We start from the raw sequence: 16,217 nt of genomic DNA, 5'->3' as shown, positions 1-16,217 counted from the left end.
GGATGCTGGGCACTCGGGATAAAACAATAAGAAGATGTACGTAGTGCCTTTGAGATGCTCAGAATCTCAGAGATGTCAGAAGCCAGACACAGAAATGATTTCAATAGAAAGAGATCAACTGTATTCTTGACGTGGGCACGTGGACGCTTTCGAAATAGCTAACAAAGCTTACTCGTCCTTCAGATGTCTCCAAGTTTCCTTTTCTAATCCCTGGACTTCTGAAATGATTGCCTGTCTGCTGTCCCATCACACAGGTCGTCCTCTTCCCAGGCCACCTGTCCTTGTTGTCCATGACCATTCATCTTTCAGAGACACGGGTCTTCCTCACCGTCCCATGTTCAGAATCCTCGCCCGTTTCCTGTAAGCTGAAGTCTGGAGTCCTCCATTGGCATTCAGACCCTGGCCACCCCATTTCCACCTTGCTTCTCCTGTACTTCCTGGCGGGAACTGCCAGCAGCCGCCGGGCTGGCCTCCTTTGCCCCTGAAGTCATCCTGCCAGCAGCCCATGGAGTCCCCTTTCCAGATGCCTTGGTCCTTTTCCTCTGCCTCTCCAGCTGCTGCTCATCTCGTCAGTATTGTGCTCAGGGCTGGCCTCTTCTCAAGGAGGCTTTGCCAGCCGCTACTGGTCTCTGCCTCCTGCACATCCTCAAGAGCACTTGTGCGTGTGCTTGGGAGCTCACTGTTCTGTCTCATCTTGTAGAGAAGAGAGAGTATGAGCTTTACATCATCAGACGGTCCTGGACGAGATGATCTGTCTACTCCTGAACGAGTCTTTTGCCATGAACAAGTTTCTTAACCTCTCTGAGCCTCAGACGCCTCATCTGCACAGCAGCCACGAGGGTGTGAGGTGCCACGCTTGGTGATTTGACCCACAGGCAGAAGAGTTCAACTTTAAGTTCAGAGCGGTAAATTCACTGATAAAGTATAATGAAAGAACTGGGAGTGGAAGAGCACAATCTTGACACACGGGTCACTAGTGATAGTCCAATGCGTGTGGCCCCTCCGTGGTACCTACTCCACCGTTAGAATGAGAGGTTCATGCTCTCATGGGATTTACATTAGGACCAAAGAGGTTCTGTCAAACAGCTGGTTGTATATGTGTTATGTAATTGCAGTGTAATTCTGACCATTCTGCATAAGTAGATTTTCACCCAGCAAGGCCTACACTGACTTTCAGCTCTCAGCTTAAACGTCACTGAAACTCTCCTTGCTTCCTCAGCCTCCTGGTGTCCATCTGTCCAACAACTCATGGCACACATATTACTTATTTTAGCCATTGCTCTTTCCAGACACTACTCTGTTCCAGGCAGGGTGTCCATATGCCCTGGGCTTCTTGCATGGCCTATGTTGTTTCCCTTTCAGTGTGGTTGCTTGTGTGATCACTGGCTTCCCCTCTCACCTCTGAGCCAAGTCCATTTCTGTCTTGTTCAGTGCCCTCCGGTGCCTGGCATGGAGGGGCGCTCAGCACAGATTTGTTAACGAGGAATCGAACGAAGGCCAGGATGGAGGCTGTACCAGTGAAAGCACTGCCTAGACTTTGTGCGTAATTGACTGTGGGAGATGCTTCAAAGGCAAGTCCTGGGCTTGGGGTGTGGCTGGTAGGGAGATGGGGGATGGTCACCATCATCAATAGAGAAGTCAGGAAATGAAACTGGTTTCAGTGGGAGAATGGTCAACTCGATTAGACTGATTTATTATAGTGGGACGGTCAAGTGGAATTGTCTATTGGCGATGTTGCACTCAGAAGGTCGGTGTACACATGGTATATTTTGGAGTTCTCTTTGGAACTGATCATGGACACCCTGAGCCTTTGTGGATGGTCAGGGAAGAGTGGAGCACGAGGTTGGTGCCTGGGAGGGGAGGAACATACAGGGACTAAACATCACATTAACCCAGGGTTCCACTGCCACACAGGTGAATTGGATCCAAGCCTTCCCTCCTGAGTTAAAGAACAACTAACTGGTCACCATCTTCCATGAAATAATCTTCCTTCTACCTAAGAAATGTTCTGTGTTGTATTTGGGGCATCATAAAATTTAACCATTCATTTCAACACGTATTTATTGAGCACCTGCTATGTAGCAGGTACTTTGCCAGGTGCAGGGAGTGCAATAATAAAATGTGATCCTTGACTTTATGATGGTGAGAATTACACAAAAACCAAGTTTATATGTATCCAAATGGTGATAATTGCTCTAGAGAAAAAATAAAGTAGAAGAATAATTGAGGTGCACAGTCCTTTACTCAAAGTCCTTGAGACAAGATGTATTTGGAGCATGGAAACATAGTATGGTACATATACCATCTATTAACATCCTTAGTGGTGTTACAAGTAGCCTCATGTTAGCTTAGGTCAACTTCTGTCACCTAATGAGTTAACAAAATTCAGTTTTGCCATTAATATGATAAGTTAGGTAATAGCTTAATTTCCAAGTTGGTTTCGGTTGTTTTAGATTTTCAGAGCTAACGTAGTGCTTACGCTAAGTTCCAGGCATTCTTCTAAAAGCATAGTCCATACACACACATATGCTCATGTAATCCTCATAACAGCCCTACGACAGAGCTGTTAGTCCCCTTTACAGATGGGAGAACTGGAGCACAGAGAGGGTCAACAAGCGCCCAGGAGCCCAGTAACATCCTCAGGCACTATGCGATCCCTGTGTCAGGAAGGGAGGCTGCTCACGAATAGGATGGTCAGGGAACACCTCACTGACGTGGTGACATTTAAGCAGAGACCTGAAAGAAGCGAGGGAGCCGTGTGGGTGGAGAGCTGGGGGAAAGCGTTCTGGGCAGAGAGGCGGAGTTGGGGATATTCTGGTTTGTGATGGAGAAACCAAGTGGGTATTGCTGGAGTGAGTGGGATTGGAGGGCCGGGGAGGTCAGAGCAGTAACTGGCACTTTGGTCAAGATAATCCTTCGTTGTGCAGGATTGTCCTGTGCGTTATGGGGTGTTTAGTAACCTGGGCCTCACATACGAGCCGCCATGTCACGCTGAAAGCCATCCAGATGCCCCATGCCTTTCTAAATATCCCCTAGGTTGTCTCTCCTGGTGGATGGTATTGTCGTCTTTGAGAATAAATTCAGAACTCTGTGAACAACTGATTTATGAGTGCTGCTGTTCTTTCATTTAATGCATTTTCCTACTTTAGAGTGATGAGGTGGGGTTGTAGAGAGAACCATGGATTCTAGTCTAAATGAAACGATAATGCCAGCAAACCTTGCAATCCATCTACAGAGTGGCAGACGTATTATGTTTTAAGAATGGGGATTTTAGTGAAAGATAAATGCATCAAAAGCTGCATGCATTTAACTCCCTTTTTTTTTTTTTGACACTTTACTACTTTGATCTATTACCCCTCCATGTTAGTGTTCACGTTTGGGATGAATAAATACCTTTTACTAAAACAGATTTCCCAGAAAAAAATTATAACAGTAATAAGCAAGCTGGATGATAAGCAATGTGAATTTTGACTCTAACCTAAAAATGAGACTTCTTTTTTCTAATAAGCCAGATTTGCATGTCCAAAGAAGTGTTGCCCTTCAAGGTGGTCACATTTTGAAACTAGATATTTTATGAAGAATACTGCCACTGCTCAAATCCTTTTGCCACTCTTTGGAATTTCCTTCAAAATGAGTTTACATGGCACAGTAACGAGTACTGTTTCTTAATAGACATGCTTCTGTTCTAGGCCTTGTATAAGGTTATTGTTGCTTTGTAATAAGTTACCACAAACTGAGTGACTGAAAGCAATGCAGATTTAGTATCCTGCAGTTTCTGTGGGTCAGGAGTCTGGACATGGGTTAGCTGCACAGGATCAAAGTGTTGACCAGGGAGGGCTGTGATCTCCTCTGAGGCTCAGGGTCTTCTTCCAAACTCACTGGTTGTTGGCAGAATTTAGTTGCTTATGGCAAAGCATAGCTGTTTGCTTCTTCAAAATCAACAGGAGAATCTCTCCTCAGGAAGGACCTAGTCCCTCCTTTTAGGTTTCACCTGATTAGGTCAGGCCAACTCAGGATTATCCCAAACCTTTTGATTAATTTAAAAGTCAAGGGATTAGTGACCTAATCATGGGAATGAAATCCCATCATACTCACAATTTTTGCTCACACTCCAGGGGAGGGGATTATTACTGGATACGTACACCGGGGGGCAGGGGCAGAAATCTTGGGGGCTGTCTTCCAGTTCTGCCCTCCACCGGCCTCATTGATATTCATTACCCAGCTTGCTTCATCCATCTTATTCTCCAGTCTTGACTTGAAATAATTTCTTACTGTTTTTAAACTTGAGGTTTATTTTCCATAGTTAAGGGAAATGCCCCTTGAATATACTCAAAAGACTGAACCTCAGGCTCTAGAGGCTGTTTAAGAAGTGAAGTTCTAGCATTATTTGGAGCCAAAGAAGGCAGCTTTATTGGAGTGAGGTAATAACCCTGCAGCATGATGGCTTTGGAGAACCACATTCACTAGGATGTGTAGAGTGGTTAAAAAATAATGAAAGTAAGTCTTAAAAAAGATAAGTAGGATCCTAAAAGATCTAATTTCCAAAAAAACACAAAAAACCTCATCACTTTAGAAGTGTACTTCTCATATTTCCTATAGTGTGTGCATAATGATCACTGGTCATTTCTGTACCCATCGTAAGTAGAGGATGTTGGCTTCCTGGTCATAGGGACTTGGTTTTACCCAGTTGACATTTCACAAATGTGGAAACTGGCTTGAAGATCAGGGACTGAAATCTTATAAAAATGCTAGCCTTAATATAGTTTTCATCTTCTGTTTTATTTATCCTTTTAAATACACAAAAATCACAAAGTTTTCATTTCCTCTCTTTCATGATGTGTTGTGATTGGGATTCTGACTGAAAACCTTTTTTATAGATCCTGGGTAGTGTTTTAGTATAGAGCTGCCACATCACCCAAATCTGCACTAAAACCATTTTTAATGACGTTTCCGCGTGATTGGACTTGAATATGTTAGTTTTTGTTCTACTCTAAGAGAAACTGAATTCATAATTCCCATACTTTTTTTCCTACGAAAATGCTCTTCCTGACACTTGGTAATTTTGTGCAATGTCTGTTTTCTTTCAGACCACTAAGTATAGCACCTAGTACAGTACCTGGTCTGCAGTGGCTCAGGAAATTTTGAATGAATGTGTGGTATCCCTCTTAATCTAACTACAGTACCGTTCATTTTCTGACCGCTTCTCAGGTTTAAGTATGTTTTCCTTTCTGTACTGTCCAGAACACTTAAGCTTATCCTTTTTTTTTTTTTTTAACTTAAGCTTATTCTTGAGGTTGGTCTCAAATCTTCTCCTTTGCAACTTCTTCTAGCTCAGCAGACATGATTCATTGTTTTTCCTTTGTGTTTTCAAGCACCTCTTGCCTGGTCCTTTTACATCTCCCTTGTTGGTCTTTGGGCATCCATTGGCCTCAATTTATTATGAGCTGCTTGAGAGTGGGTGCCAGGTCTTACTCACCTTTATCCTCAGCATCTAACACTGTGCCCAGCGTATGGTTAGGGACCAGTACGTATTTGAATCAGTGCCCTTTTCAGAACTTCTGTTCAAATAAATTATATCCACACATCATAGAACAAGGGTGTGCAGAGCAGGTTTGTCATCCCACTCCTGTTCCCCAGCCGTTCTGCTCAACCCCAAACCACTACTGCTAGTTTCTTAGCTTCAACCTCATCAGCCCTTTCAAACTCAGGTACCTCAGATGATGATTTTATCCAATCAGCCATCATACTGTGGAGGAGATGGCCCTGAGGTAGAGTCCAAAGATCCATGTCCTAATTCGGGATTGCCGCTTACTAGCCTTGCCTCTCAAATTTTGGGGAAGTCATTTCTTTTTTTTTTTTGAATTTTATTTAATTAATTTTTTTATACAGCACGTTCTTATTAGTTATCCATTTTATACATATTAGTGTATACATGTCAATCCCAGTCTCCCAGTTCATCACAGCACCACCACCACCCCCGGGAAAGTCATTTCTAATCTGAGCCTTTTCTCACTTATGGAATGCTCAGAGAAGGAAGATAGGAGGTAAGTGTGAAGGTTACCCATTAAACGGTATGATGTATGACGATGTTAGTCAACTACTTGGTTTTTACTGGCTACTGACAACCACGTGTTATTATTAAGGTCATGTTCATTAGGCCTCTAGGGAGTCAAGAAAGCTTATCAAAACTTTATCTGTTTTGTTTATATGACATATGGATGTGTAGTATGTGACCTAAAGATTTTCCATAGGTATAGGCTTTTCTCAACTCAATGTGGTTAAGTTAAAAACTGGTCATAATTATTCTATATAATCAAGGCAAGTATATTCAGCCAGAAGAATATGTTCAAAGAAACTTAAAACTAGCACTTTAGCTTGAACTTATTAGAATGTTTTATTGGCTGGCTTTTGTCTGGTTGCTGTTATGGAAAGCTATTTATAGTTCTCCATGCTACTGTGAAATCATCCTATGTTTGATGGGCAGCCTGTTATGGAACTACTGGAACATAATGACAAATACAGTGTTTAAATTTTACCACAGGACCAAGCAGGCAAGAAGATGAGCTTGAAGAAGCAACCTTGGCTGAGAAGATAGTGGCTAGGAGTAATTGGCAAACCCAGTGAGAACAATTATGAAAGCTGTGCATTGTGGGTGGGCAGAGAGCAGTGATCCCTGTTACAGTTGCCTAGCAACCGACAGGCATTGCAGGATGGTCGGGATGAGTAGAAATGTTAGTGCTGCCACTTTAGGGGAAAACAAGACAAGTGCTTGACTAGAAAACGACTGTGGCTTTTTGAGGAAACATAAAGGAGACTCTCCCCCCCTCTGCTTTTCCACATAGCTGTGCAATGTTTCTCTTATGTCTGTTCCTTTGATTCTGAAACAAATAGTCTTTTTCCTCCTTTGTCTGAGCTTTTTGGTAAAAATCAGATTGGATCACACAGAAAAATATTCATGGATGTCATTGGAGTAGACTTGGTTGCCTGGGGCTACAGCTCCAAGTTGGTATGTCTCAAGTACTTGGTTACAAATAATGGTTATTATTATTATTATTATTATTATATATGAAAGTCTGCAAATGACTTCCTTTATATGTTAGAGATGATTCAAGGCCCCTCACTTTCTTGCATTCTGGTACAAGTAGACCAAGGTCAGTACATGCCGCTTTTCATGCTCGTGGGAGCAAGTCTCCTGAAGCACTATCCCTGATGGGAGAAAGCTTGAGACCCCCAACCTAGGGCCTCTAGACCCTTCGTACGCTGGCATTGCTAGTGACAAGTTGTGCCTGTGGCTAGAGATGACGAGGTACGGTCTGGGAGCTCTGCACCAGGAACTGGCCTCCAGAGAAGACGCCTCACAAATGATAACAGATACTTGTGTGGTGCTTACTATATGCTGACTCATTTAACGCTGACTCATCTAATCCTCCCAGTTGAGATCTAGGTACTATAATCCTCATTTTAGAGATACGAAAACTAAAGCATAGAGACCTTGAATAACGTGGCCCAGTAGGCAAGGTGGTAGAGCTAGGATTCACACCCAGAGAGTCTAGCGTGAATATTTCTTGCCTGTGTGCCAGACACTGCTCTGTGCTTTGGTGATGGATGATGAACAAGACAGGCGTGGTCCCTGCCCACAAGGAGCTTGTGTTCTAGCTGGTGTAGCCCTGTTGCCTTCTGCTTCAGGATCAACACTGCTGGCTAAGTCTCTGGCGAGAACACGCAGCTCAAAAACTCACCGCAGCCCCCTTTCCTAAGAGCAACTTGTCAGATCGTGCTTCCTCCCCGCTAACAGCCTCCAGCACTGCGGAGCCAGGCCTTTCCCCGACTCTTCTCTCCTGGCCCTTCGATGAAAATGTTCTGACTTCCTACCCATCGCTTTGCCATAGCTTCCCCACCCTCCACCCCCAAGTCAGTGAAGGTTGTGGTTTCTGCCATAGCTGTCATTTGTGGCCCCTGCTGCGCAAGCTCAGATGACAGTGTGGCTGGCCGTGAGAGGCCTGATGCTGCTTTTTCCTAGCCTTTGTGTGTCCTGCCTCTGTTAGTCTTTTGAGCATCCGGTCTGTGCCAGGCTTTGGTAGGGTCCAGTGCTTAAACCTTCCAGGTTCTCCTAAAACACTTCTTCATCCTGGTCATCAGTTCCCACTTGCTAGTCAACATCCGGGCACCTGACAGATTTCTCGAGCGCCTGAGTCCTCTGGCTTCTGCCCATCTACACTGTTCATACCAAACTCAACCACCCGCATAGTGGTTCATGCCGCCTAGAGCCTGGATCTTCTGGATGTACCTGTCGTCCCACATTGCTTTGAAGTCCCTTATCATTCAGTCTTTTGCTCATCTGCTCTTCCTTTGCAGATGCACATTCAGTACCTATTCTTGATACCATGGTGGGCCTATGGGCCTGCAGACGTCCCCGAGCTTGGGATATTGATCACTAGATCTGCCCATCTACCGAGAGGTTGATCGGGATGTAGGTGGGTGTGCGCACGTGTGTGTGTTCAGGGGAACTCACAGTTTACCCTGTGGCAGTTCAGGGCATCCAGGGTGGCAGTAATGCAGGGGTGGTGGTTCAGAGAAGAGAGAGATCACTTCTGCATAAAATAACTAGATGAAGCTTTGGGACGTGGCGTGTTTTGTGTTTGATAGGCCGAGGTGGAACATTAGGTAGAAGAAATCATGTACTTGAAGTCCTGAGGCAGGGGGCGCTGCCAGAGGGGTCGGTGGTCTGGGCTGGCACGGAGAGCTGTGGAGTGGGAGGGCAGCCTGACCAGTGGATGGGTCAGGGCTTGTGGCGTTGGCCTGACGGGCAGAGGACTTGAGGCTTCGCAGGTGGGGAGCACTGAATGCCTTTGAACAAGGGAGTGAGATCGCCAACAGTGTTTTGCTAATGTTACTGATAGTGTCTGTCCTTGTTCAAGGCTTTATAACTGATGTACTGTTCCCATGATAAGGCCATCCCCATGCCCTCTGAGATCTAAGTGGAGCAGGTATGTTATGAATGTAGAAACAGGTGCAGAGCTGAGGCTGCTCATCGAGGACATGGTCGAACCAGCACTTGAACGGCTCTTTCTAATAATTCATGACTCTTTCTGGAATTGGTTTATGGGATAGAATAGAGGAAATAAAGCATGGGGGCAGAGATAACTACTGAGAGACTGGTGCAGAGTTCCAGACACAGACTATAAAGTTGGCCACAGAAGGGAAAAGCAGAGGGGCGTTCGCAATAGAAACCTTACAGAAGAATCCAGAGGAACAGGCTGATGAGAGCAGGGCGGGAGGAAGCTGGAAGAATTGGGTTACCTGCAAGGTTGTGAACGGAACTCTCTGGGAAAGTTACAGATGCAGGCAGAGTTCGTGGAGCTGGTCGCTCACCCCAAGGAGGCTGCCCCTCATGCCGTCTCGGAAGGTTTTTGTGGAAACCACTTGTTGGCTCTGCAGCATCAGTACTTGGTGCTATTGGCTGTGAGGTTCCCAGAGGCTAACCCCCTGCGGGACCCAGGGAAGCAAAGGCGAGGTGCTTGAGCAATGTCACAGACTTTGGGGGCTCAGGGAGGGATCTGCTTCAGAAACCTTTCGAGGTCTCTAAGGGAATTGACCAAATACTGGCTATTCATCAGACCTTTCAGTGCTACCTGGATTATAAACAGTCCACTGCCTGCAGCCACACCCTTGCTCTCCACAGCTCCTTCCGTTTTCTAAGCTGTTTCCTCACGTGGGAAACCAGGGGCTGGACTAGATCAGTGGTTTGGGGCCGTGGTCCCTGGACCCCTAAGGGTCCTGGAAACCACTTTCAGAGCTCACTGTCCTGCTTTAAATGTTTGCTTTGAACAAAGGACTCTCCAGGTTAAAAAAAAAAAAAGTTAAAAATATATTACGGTAGATAGCCTCCCAGAGCCTATTCTAACAAAATTTCATGGATCTGTTCAAAGTATTAATACTTTACAAATGTTTCCTTTGTGCCATGCTTTACAATTTCCTAAGCACTTTTTAAGCCCGTGTGATTCGATTTGTGGGATCAAAGAGAGATGGATTCTTTTACAGACTAAGTTGACCGCTAGGCTGGACTGTGCCGTGGATTGAAAGCTAGGCTTCCAAATCCAGATTCAAAAGGGGGTCGTAACATGCCTGTGACTGAGAAACAAAGTGAGGTTGCAAGTGGATTTCTCAGTCTGTTTGGTGATCTGTCAGAATCGTAACTTGCAAAAGCGCACACCCACGTATCTTATCTCTTCTAGACTCTGCTCTTGCTCATCTTTGGAAAAACATGGGTCATAATCATTTTTGTTTTTCTTTTTCTGCTGGCATTTCTTTGTTGATACATTGTATCTATAAATCAGATACCAGCCCCCAAAACACAGCTGATGTGATGTGTCCTTTTTGGCACTTAATCTGACAAGATTGTTGGACATCTGCATGATTGGTTTAATTTTAACCATGCTTTTAAGTTCCTGGCACATTATCACTCATATCTGTATTGAAAATTGGGGGGCATATGTCTGTATCAAGGAGACCAAAATCCTTTGGACATCCTTTACAAAATAAAATAGAAGCTCACTGTATCTCTGCCTCGGGAACTTGTGATAGGATTTTTTTTTTTTTTTGCGGTACGCGGGCCTCACACTGTTGTGGCCTCTCCCGTTGCGGAGCACAGGCTCCGGACGCGCAGGCTCAGTGGCCATGGCTCACGGGCCCAGCCGCTCCGCAGCATGTGGGATCCTCCCGGACCGGGGCACGAACCCATGTCCCCTACATCGGCAGGCAGACTCTCAACCACTGCACCACCAGGAAAGCCCTGTGATAGGGTTATTGAATCAGTGAAGCAATCTGATGAATGGTTTTTGGACCCATCTACCACTATAACCTAGGATTAGGAGGCCCAAATGGACCTGCCTTCTGGAGAATTCCATTGCTTGGTGAGTCACACCAGAGAGAAGGACCAGAGTCAGCCTCCCATAAATTTAGCCAAGTATTCAATGATGGTAATAGGTAGTATCTGTTAAGCAACATGTATGTGCCTGGGGCTTTACACACCTTCTCTGATATAATCTACACATCACTTTTATGAGGCAGCTGCATTACCAGACCTTACAGGTACAGAACTTGAAGATGAGCAGTGTTGGCTGTAATTGTGATTGAAAAGTATGTGAGCTCAGATTCTGCTCTCACCCACTGGCCTACTGTGCCTCTCCTGCTTACTTGTCAGTTAAGACTTTTTCCCTAGATTTTGTAGTTTAAAAGTTTTTAATTCTCTAACCACAATGAACAAAATAGTCTTGATAAATTGTATCTTCTAAGCCTTTGTGTATTAGTCTCTTTTCTCAAATTAATTAGATATTTCCTGCCCACCTAACATCTGCAGGATTCAGTCCTGGGAGACATCTGTGGGCTGGAATAGCCATCAACAGCTTCTTGAAAGAGCTGGAGGAGAAAGGGCTCAGTTATCCCCAGGAGTGGGTAGTGGAAGGCATCATGGACAAGGAAATGGTGTTTGTGAAGATGTGGAGGCAGTCAGTAAATCAATTTAGTTAAGGTTAGGGGAGTCAAGAAAAGACATGCTGCGGAATAAGGCTGAAGGGGGGCTTCCCTGGAGGCGCAGTGGTTGAGAATCCGCCTGCCAGTGCAGGGGACACGGGTTCGAGCCCTAGTCTGGGAAGATCCCACATGCCGCAGAGCAACTGAGCCTGTGCACGACGACTACTGAGCCCGCGCACCTAGGGCTGGTGCTCCGCAACAAGAGAAGCCATCTCAATGAGAAGCCCGCGCACCGTGACGAAGAGTAGCCCCCGCTTGCCACAACTAGAGAAAGCCCGCGCACAGCAACGAAGACCCAATGCAGCCAAAAATAAATAAATAAATTTATTTTAAAAAAAAGAAAGAAAGAAGATTGAAGGGCATAAACTTGGTCAGACTGTGGAGCTTCCTAAATGGCAGGCTATACATTTGCTTTATATATGCTTCAGGAGAAAGGATGCATTGATACTTGGAGAGCCACTGGAGGAAGACATAGAATGAGAAACCAGAGACAGGGAAATCTGTTTGGATCTAAAGTCTGGGGTGGGAAGGACTGAACTAGGGAGATCTTCTTGGAAAGAGAAAGAGAATGTTACAAGAGGTTAAAAAAGCTTGATATCTGACTGTACACAGCTGCCAGTGGAGCCGGCAAGACCAAAGTCCCTGAGATTTCTGAGCCTGACTGAGATTGTGGACAGAATCGAATTCAAAAGAAAGCTGGTTTTCAGAGGGGAAGGCATGCTGATAGTTTTCGGTTTTTGGAGTGTTGGATTTGGGGTACCCATGTGATATCCCAGTGGAGAAATCCAGCTTGTGGTTGCAGATGCCCATTTGGAAATTTGATGATCAAAGTTGGACAAGTCTGAGCGTTCTCTTGTTAAAGTAACGGTTGCAGCTGGTGAGTGGGAAAGTCCCTGTGGGAGGGAAGAGAGAGGAACCAAGGGCAGAGCAGAAATTTAGAGGGTACGGTTCGGGGTGGAAAGAGCAGCACATCTGAGAGAAGCTGAGTCAGAGAGCTGGGAGAGAACCAGAATAGTCAAGTGGAGGGAAAGCCAAGGAAACCAGAGGCAGGGGAGGAGGAGACAGCCACATCAGCACAGCAGAGAGGTCTACAGCGGTAGCTCAGCCGCGGCACTCCTGAACATCTGGGGCCGGGTCGTTCTTTGTTACGGGGCCGTCCTGTGCATTGTTGGGTATCTCGCTGCGTCCCTGGCCTCTAGAAAATGTCCCCAGACATTGCTAAATGTCCCCAAGGGGCAAAATCACCCCCAGTTGAGAACCACTGGTCTAGAAGCCCATGAGGTTTGGCAGTGAAGAATATTATTTGAGTGGAAGGCAGACAACAGGTTTGGAGGGGAAGAAAGGGAAGCTGCCAACACCTTGTTTTAGCCCAGCAAGACCCATTCCAGACTCTGACCTCCAGAAGTGTAAGACCAAAGATTTGTGTTGTTCCAAGCCAGTAAATTTGTGGCAATTTGTAAGAGCAGTGGGAAACTAATGCGCACTGTATATCAATAAAAAAGACAAGTGACAATTTAAAAGTGGATAATTGGCAGAATTAAGACATAGTTTTAGAGAGAAATTTGGCAGAATCCATCAAAATTAAAGATTCTTTCCTTGCATGTACCTAGATACAACTCACATCCTTTGCAGTGAGAACATCTTCTGTCTTCCTCAAAAATAGTTTTTCAGTACATAAAAAGAAACAGAGCCCAAGCACAATACAGGAAAACCTACAGCAAATGCAAAGGGGAAGGTGACTCACAGTGTCAGAGTGTGTGTGTGTGTGTGTGTGTGTGTGTGTGTGTGTGTGAGACAGGCACGCAGCTGTGGGGTTTGAGGACAGGGTGACAGCAGCACGAGCTCGAGTTGATCGTTTTCCCTCCTCGTCACCCCAGCTGCTCCATCTCCATCCTCTCTCACGTCCACTGTCAACGTTCTGTTTATTGCATCTGTCTGTGAGAGCATCTGCTCCTCCACCCCCGTCCTCCAGGATGCGTGGCTAAAAGCTCGGTCTGTTAGGCATCTCTGCGCTCTGGGCAGCCACTGCCAACATCAGGTACCAACCGTGAAAGAAGTGCTGTATCAAAGGACGCATTTCCCGAAGCAGCAGTCATCCTCAGGGATTCAGACATCTTGCAACAGAATCTTAGAAGTAAACTCCGTCAGCCGCTCCAGTGCTCAGGCTGGGGTTGGAGGTAATGGCTCCTGCTGCTGCTGCTATGACATGTTAAGCTTTCAGATGCCGTTGCAGGGTCGGCCCAGAGATCACCTTCCTTGCTCCCTTCTCCTTTCTTGCGTGGCTGTTTTCCCAACACGTTATCGTGGATTTTATCTTCACGGTTGGAGTGTGTAGGTGGAGGGACTGAGTTAGTTAGAGGCGAGTGTGGACATCTCTAGTCATTGTAGACTGTTGTCTAGAAAGGGAATTTTGGCCTCATCGGCTGAAATCCCTCATTCTAGAGACGAGAAGCTAAGGCCTGGGAGGAAGAGGAGTGCCTTTGGGTGTCTTTGTGGGCGATACCCTCTTTCCTGATTTGGGGTCCAGGGAGCTGTTCTCAGCATTGGCCTTCCTTTCTTCACCGTGTCCCTTATGTGGCATTCCTGTGCTTTACTGAGCTTTCTTTCAGGAATTCTCTGTTATACATTATTAGTTTGAATTTACTCTTAAAACTTTAAACTGTGGGACAAAATTCCCATAGTGTGGGCTGAGGTCAGATCTCTAGTTACAGCCATGCTCTGCAGGCCATGGCAGAGAACTGACCACAGCCGAGCTCCTGGTCATTAAGGGGCCCATAAACTGCCCAGTTGAATAACTGACCGTTGGTCAGCTTAGCAGGGGCTCAGGAAAAAAACATCCCACCCTGTGGAGGCTTTGTAACCTGTCAGTTTTACACATTTTGCAGAGTCCCTTTTCTGGGCTGGACCAGGGCTGAACCACATTTTGCAGAGTCCCTTTTCTCGTACGTTTCCGGTTAGTTTTCTTGTATGTTTCTGGTTAGGATGGGCCCCAAAGGAGATTCTTGTGGGGATTAGAGGGCAGATGCGAAGGGCACTGTCGATAACCCACACATTGTCACCTTGGGCTGGCTCACCTTCTTGGCATGAGGTGGCAGCTGGCCCTGCATTGCCGCGTTTTCTCCTGGTCCTGCTGCAACTTCTCTAACCCTGGACCTCGCCAGGTATGTGCGTTTAGCTCTGGTGAGGGCCCGGCTTCTGCAGGACACCCTACCCTCAATGCCAGAGGCAGCACGAAAAGACACGGTTTGAGCCTGTATATGTGGCTTCATCTCGTTGCCTGTGGTTCTGGCTTGTCCTCCACTGTGTATGCATCCTCTGGCTTCTGTCCACCCTGCAGACCTCAAGCTGCAGCTCTAGGGCAAAGACAGCAACTGGCTTTACTGGCTCTCACAGCTACTTTCCTGATGTCAAATTCTTGTAAATTACATACATTGTATATTTCACACACACGCAGAATGGTTCTGCTTCTCTGGTTGAACCGTGACTAATACACACCTCCATCCCCCAGAAGCCACTGTTTTATTCACCATTACTTTCTTAAAGGCTTGGGCAGAGTTTCTGATGGACAGTACAACACGGGACATCCAGAATCACCCTCTGAAGTTCTCCAACTTACAAATGTTCGATACCCCAGAGAATGCAAAGTCAGTTCAGACCCCAGCGCTCTTAGGTGATGAAGCACATCCAGTACCCAGAATGAAAGTGCAGCACTGGGGGGAGAAGCAGCTCAGGCCAGCAGGGGATAGAAGTCATGGAGAACTGAGCTTGAGGGGTGGTAGTGGCCACAGCAAGAAGCCAGGACAGGCAGTAGATGTGGCTCCTGGATGGAGAAGACGAGAAGCTGGAACTCCTTTGGCGTTTCAGGAGTAAACAAGCTTGTCATAAACAGCCCTGTGGTGCCACCGTGCCTCTGCCAGACACTGGCGGATGCCCATCCACACACACAGCAGGCGGGTCAGAGCCTGCAAATATATACCCCACGTGCTGGCCGCCCTGCGCACCAGTGATCCAAAGTGTATTCAGAGTGTAAAGAAGTATCAAAGATGCTATTTCAAGGAATAAAAATTTATCACCTAGACAGCCTACAAGAGACTTTTAGTCTCATTATTCAGGATAGAGTTTAAGGTTCCAGATGCTTAGAATTCTCTTAGAAGCCAAATACAAAGGAGAGTTGCAGGAAACCGTCTGAGGAGATGTTCTCATGATCTTCATTGATCTTTACCTTGGAATAAGCCCTCAGATCTTGGGATGTTGAGGAAAACGTGACTAGTGAGGGAAGAGTGAGAATAAGCCTTCCGGAAAGTGCCTCTTGCCTATAATGTTCTGCCGACAAGTTGAGGGAGTTACCGGGAAGGCGATAATCTAGAAAGCTGGAAAAATTATTCATAGGAAGACGGCTTCCACCTCACGCTCACTGATTGGTTTTGCCATTAAACCTGTGTCTCGGCCCAGGCAGTCACTTTATGTTACTAACAGGCGAGAGAAATAAAAGCAGGCTGTTTTTCTAGAGTCGTAATATCACTTTATTGTCAACTTCCCACTTCCTCTGCATTGTATGTCTTTGTGACACATCACTGATAGTGATGTTCATGATTGTGGCTCTTGGGCATCAAGGAAAGGTCCCCTGTCCTCAGTGTGGTCCATTTAAGAAGGTAGGGAGGTCTGTGAATACCCTTATTTTTTTT

The 16,217-nt window shown here is 45.9% G+C and overlaps 1 protein-coding gene across 7 annotated transcripts in view; it reads left to right on the top strand.

Moving 5' to 3' along the window:
* The window catches only part of TDP1 (tyrosyl-DNA phosphodiesterase 1), a 73,659-nt gene that overhangs the window by 37,722 nt on the left and 19,720 nt on the right, over nt 1-16,217 (top strand). Inside the window, exon 14 of one of the 7 annotated variants that reach the window (XM_079915040.1) lies at nt 255-526. The exons of the other annotated variants lie outside the window; for them this stretch is intronic. Coding sequence (XP_079771166.1) covers nt 255-294 — 40 coding nt within the window. The 3' untranslated portion in view covers nt 295-526. Of the gene's footprint in view, nt 1-254; nt 527-16,217 lie in introns of those variants that run through there. 7 annotated transcript variants of the gene reach the window in all.

Source organism: Stenella coeruleoalba, assembly GCF_951394435.1.
Source record: "Stenella coeruleoalba genome assembly, chromosome: 2".
Lineage (NCBI taxonomy): Eukaryota > Metazoa > Chordata > Mammalia > Artiodactyla > Delphinidae > Stenella > Stenella coeruleoalba.
Note: the sequence above shows the minus strand (reverse complement) of the source record. Positions and strands in the feature narration are given on the sequence as shown.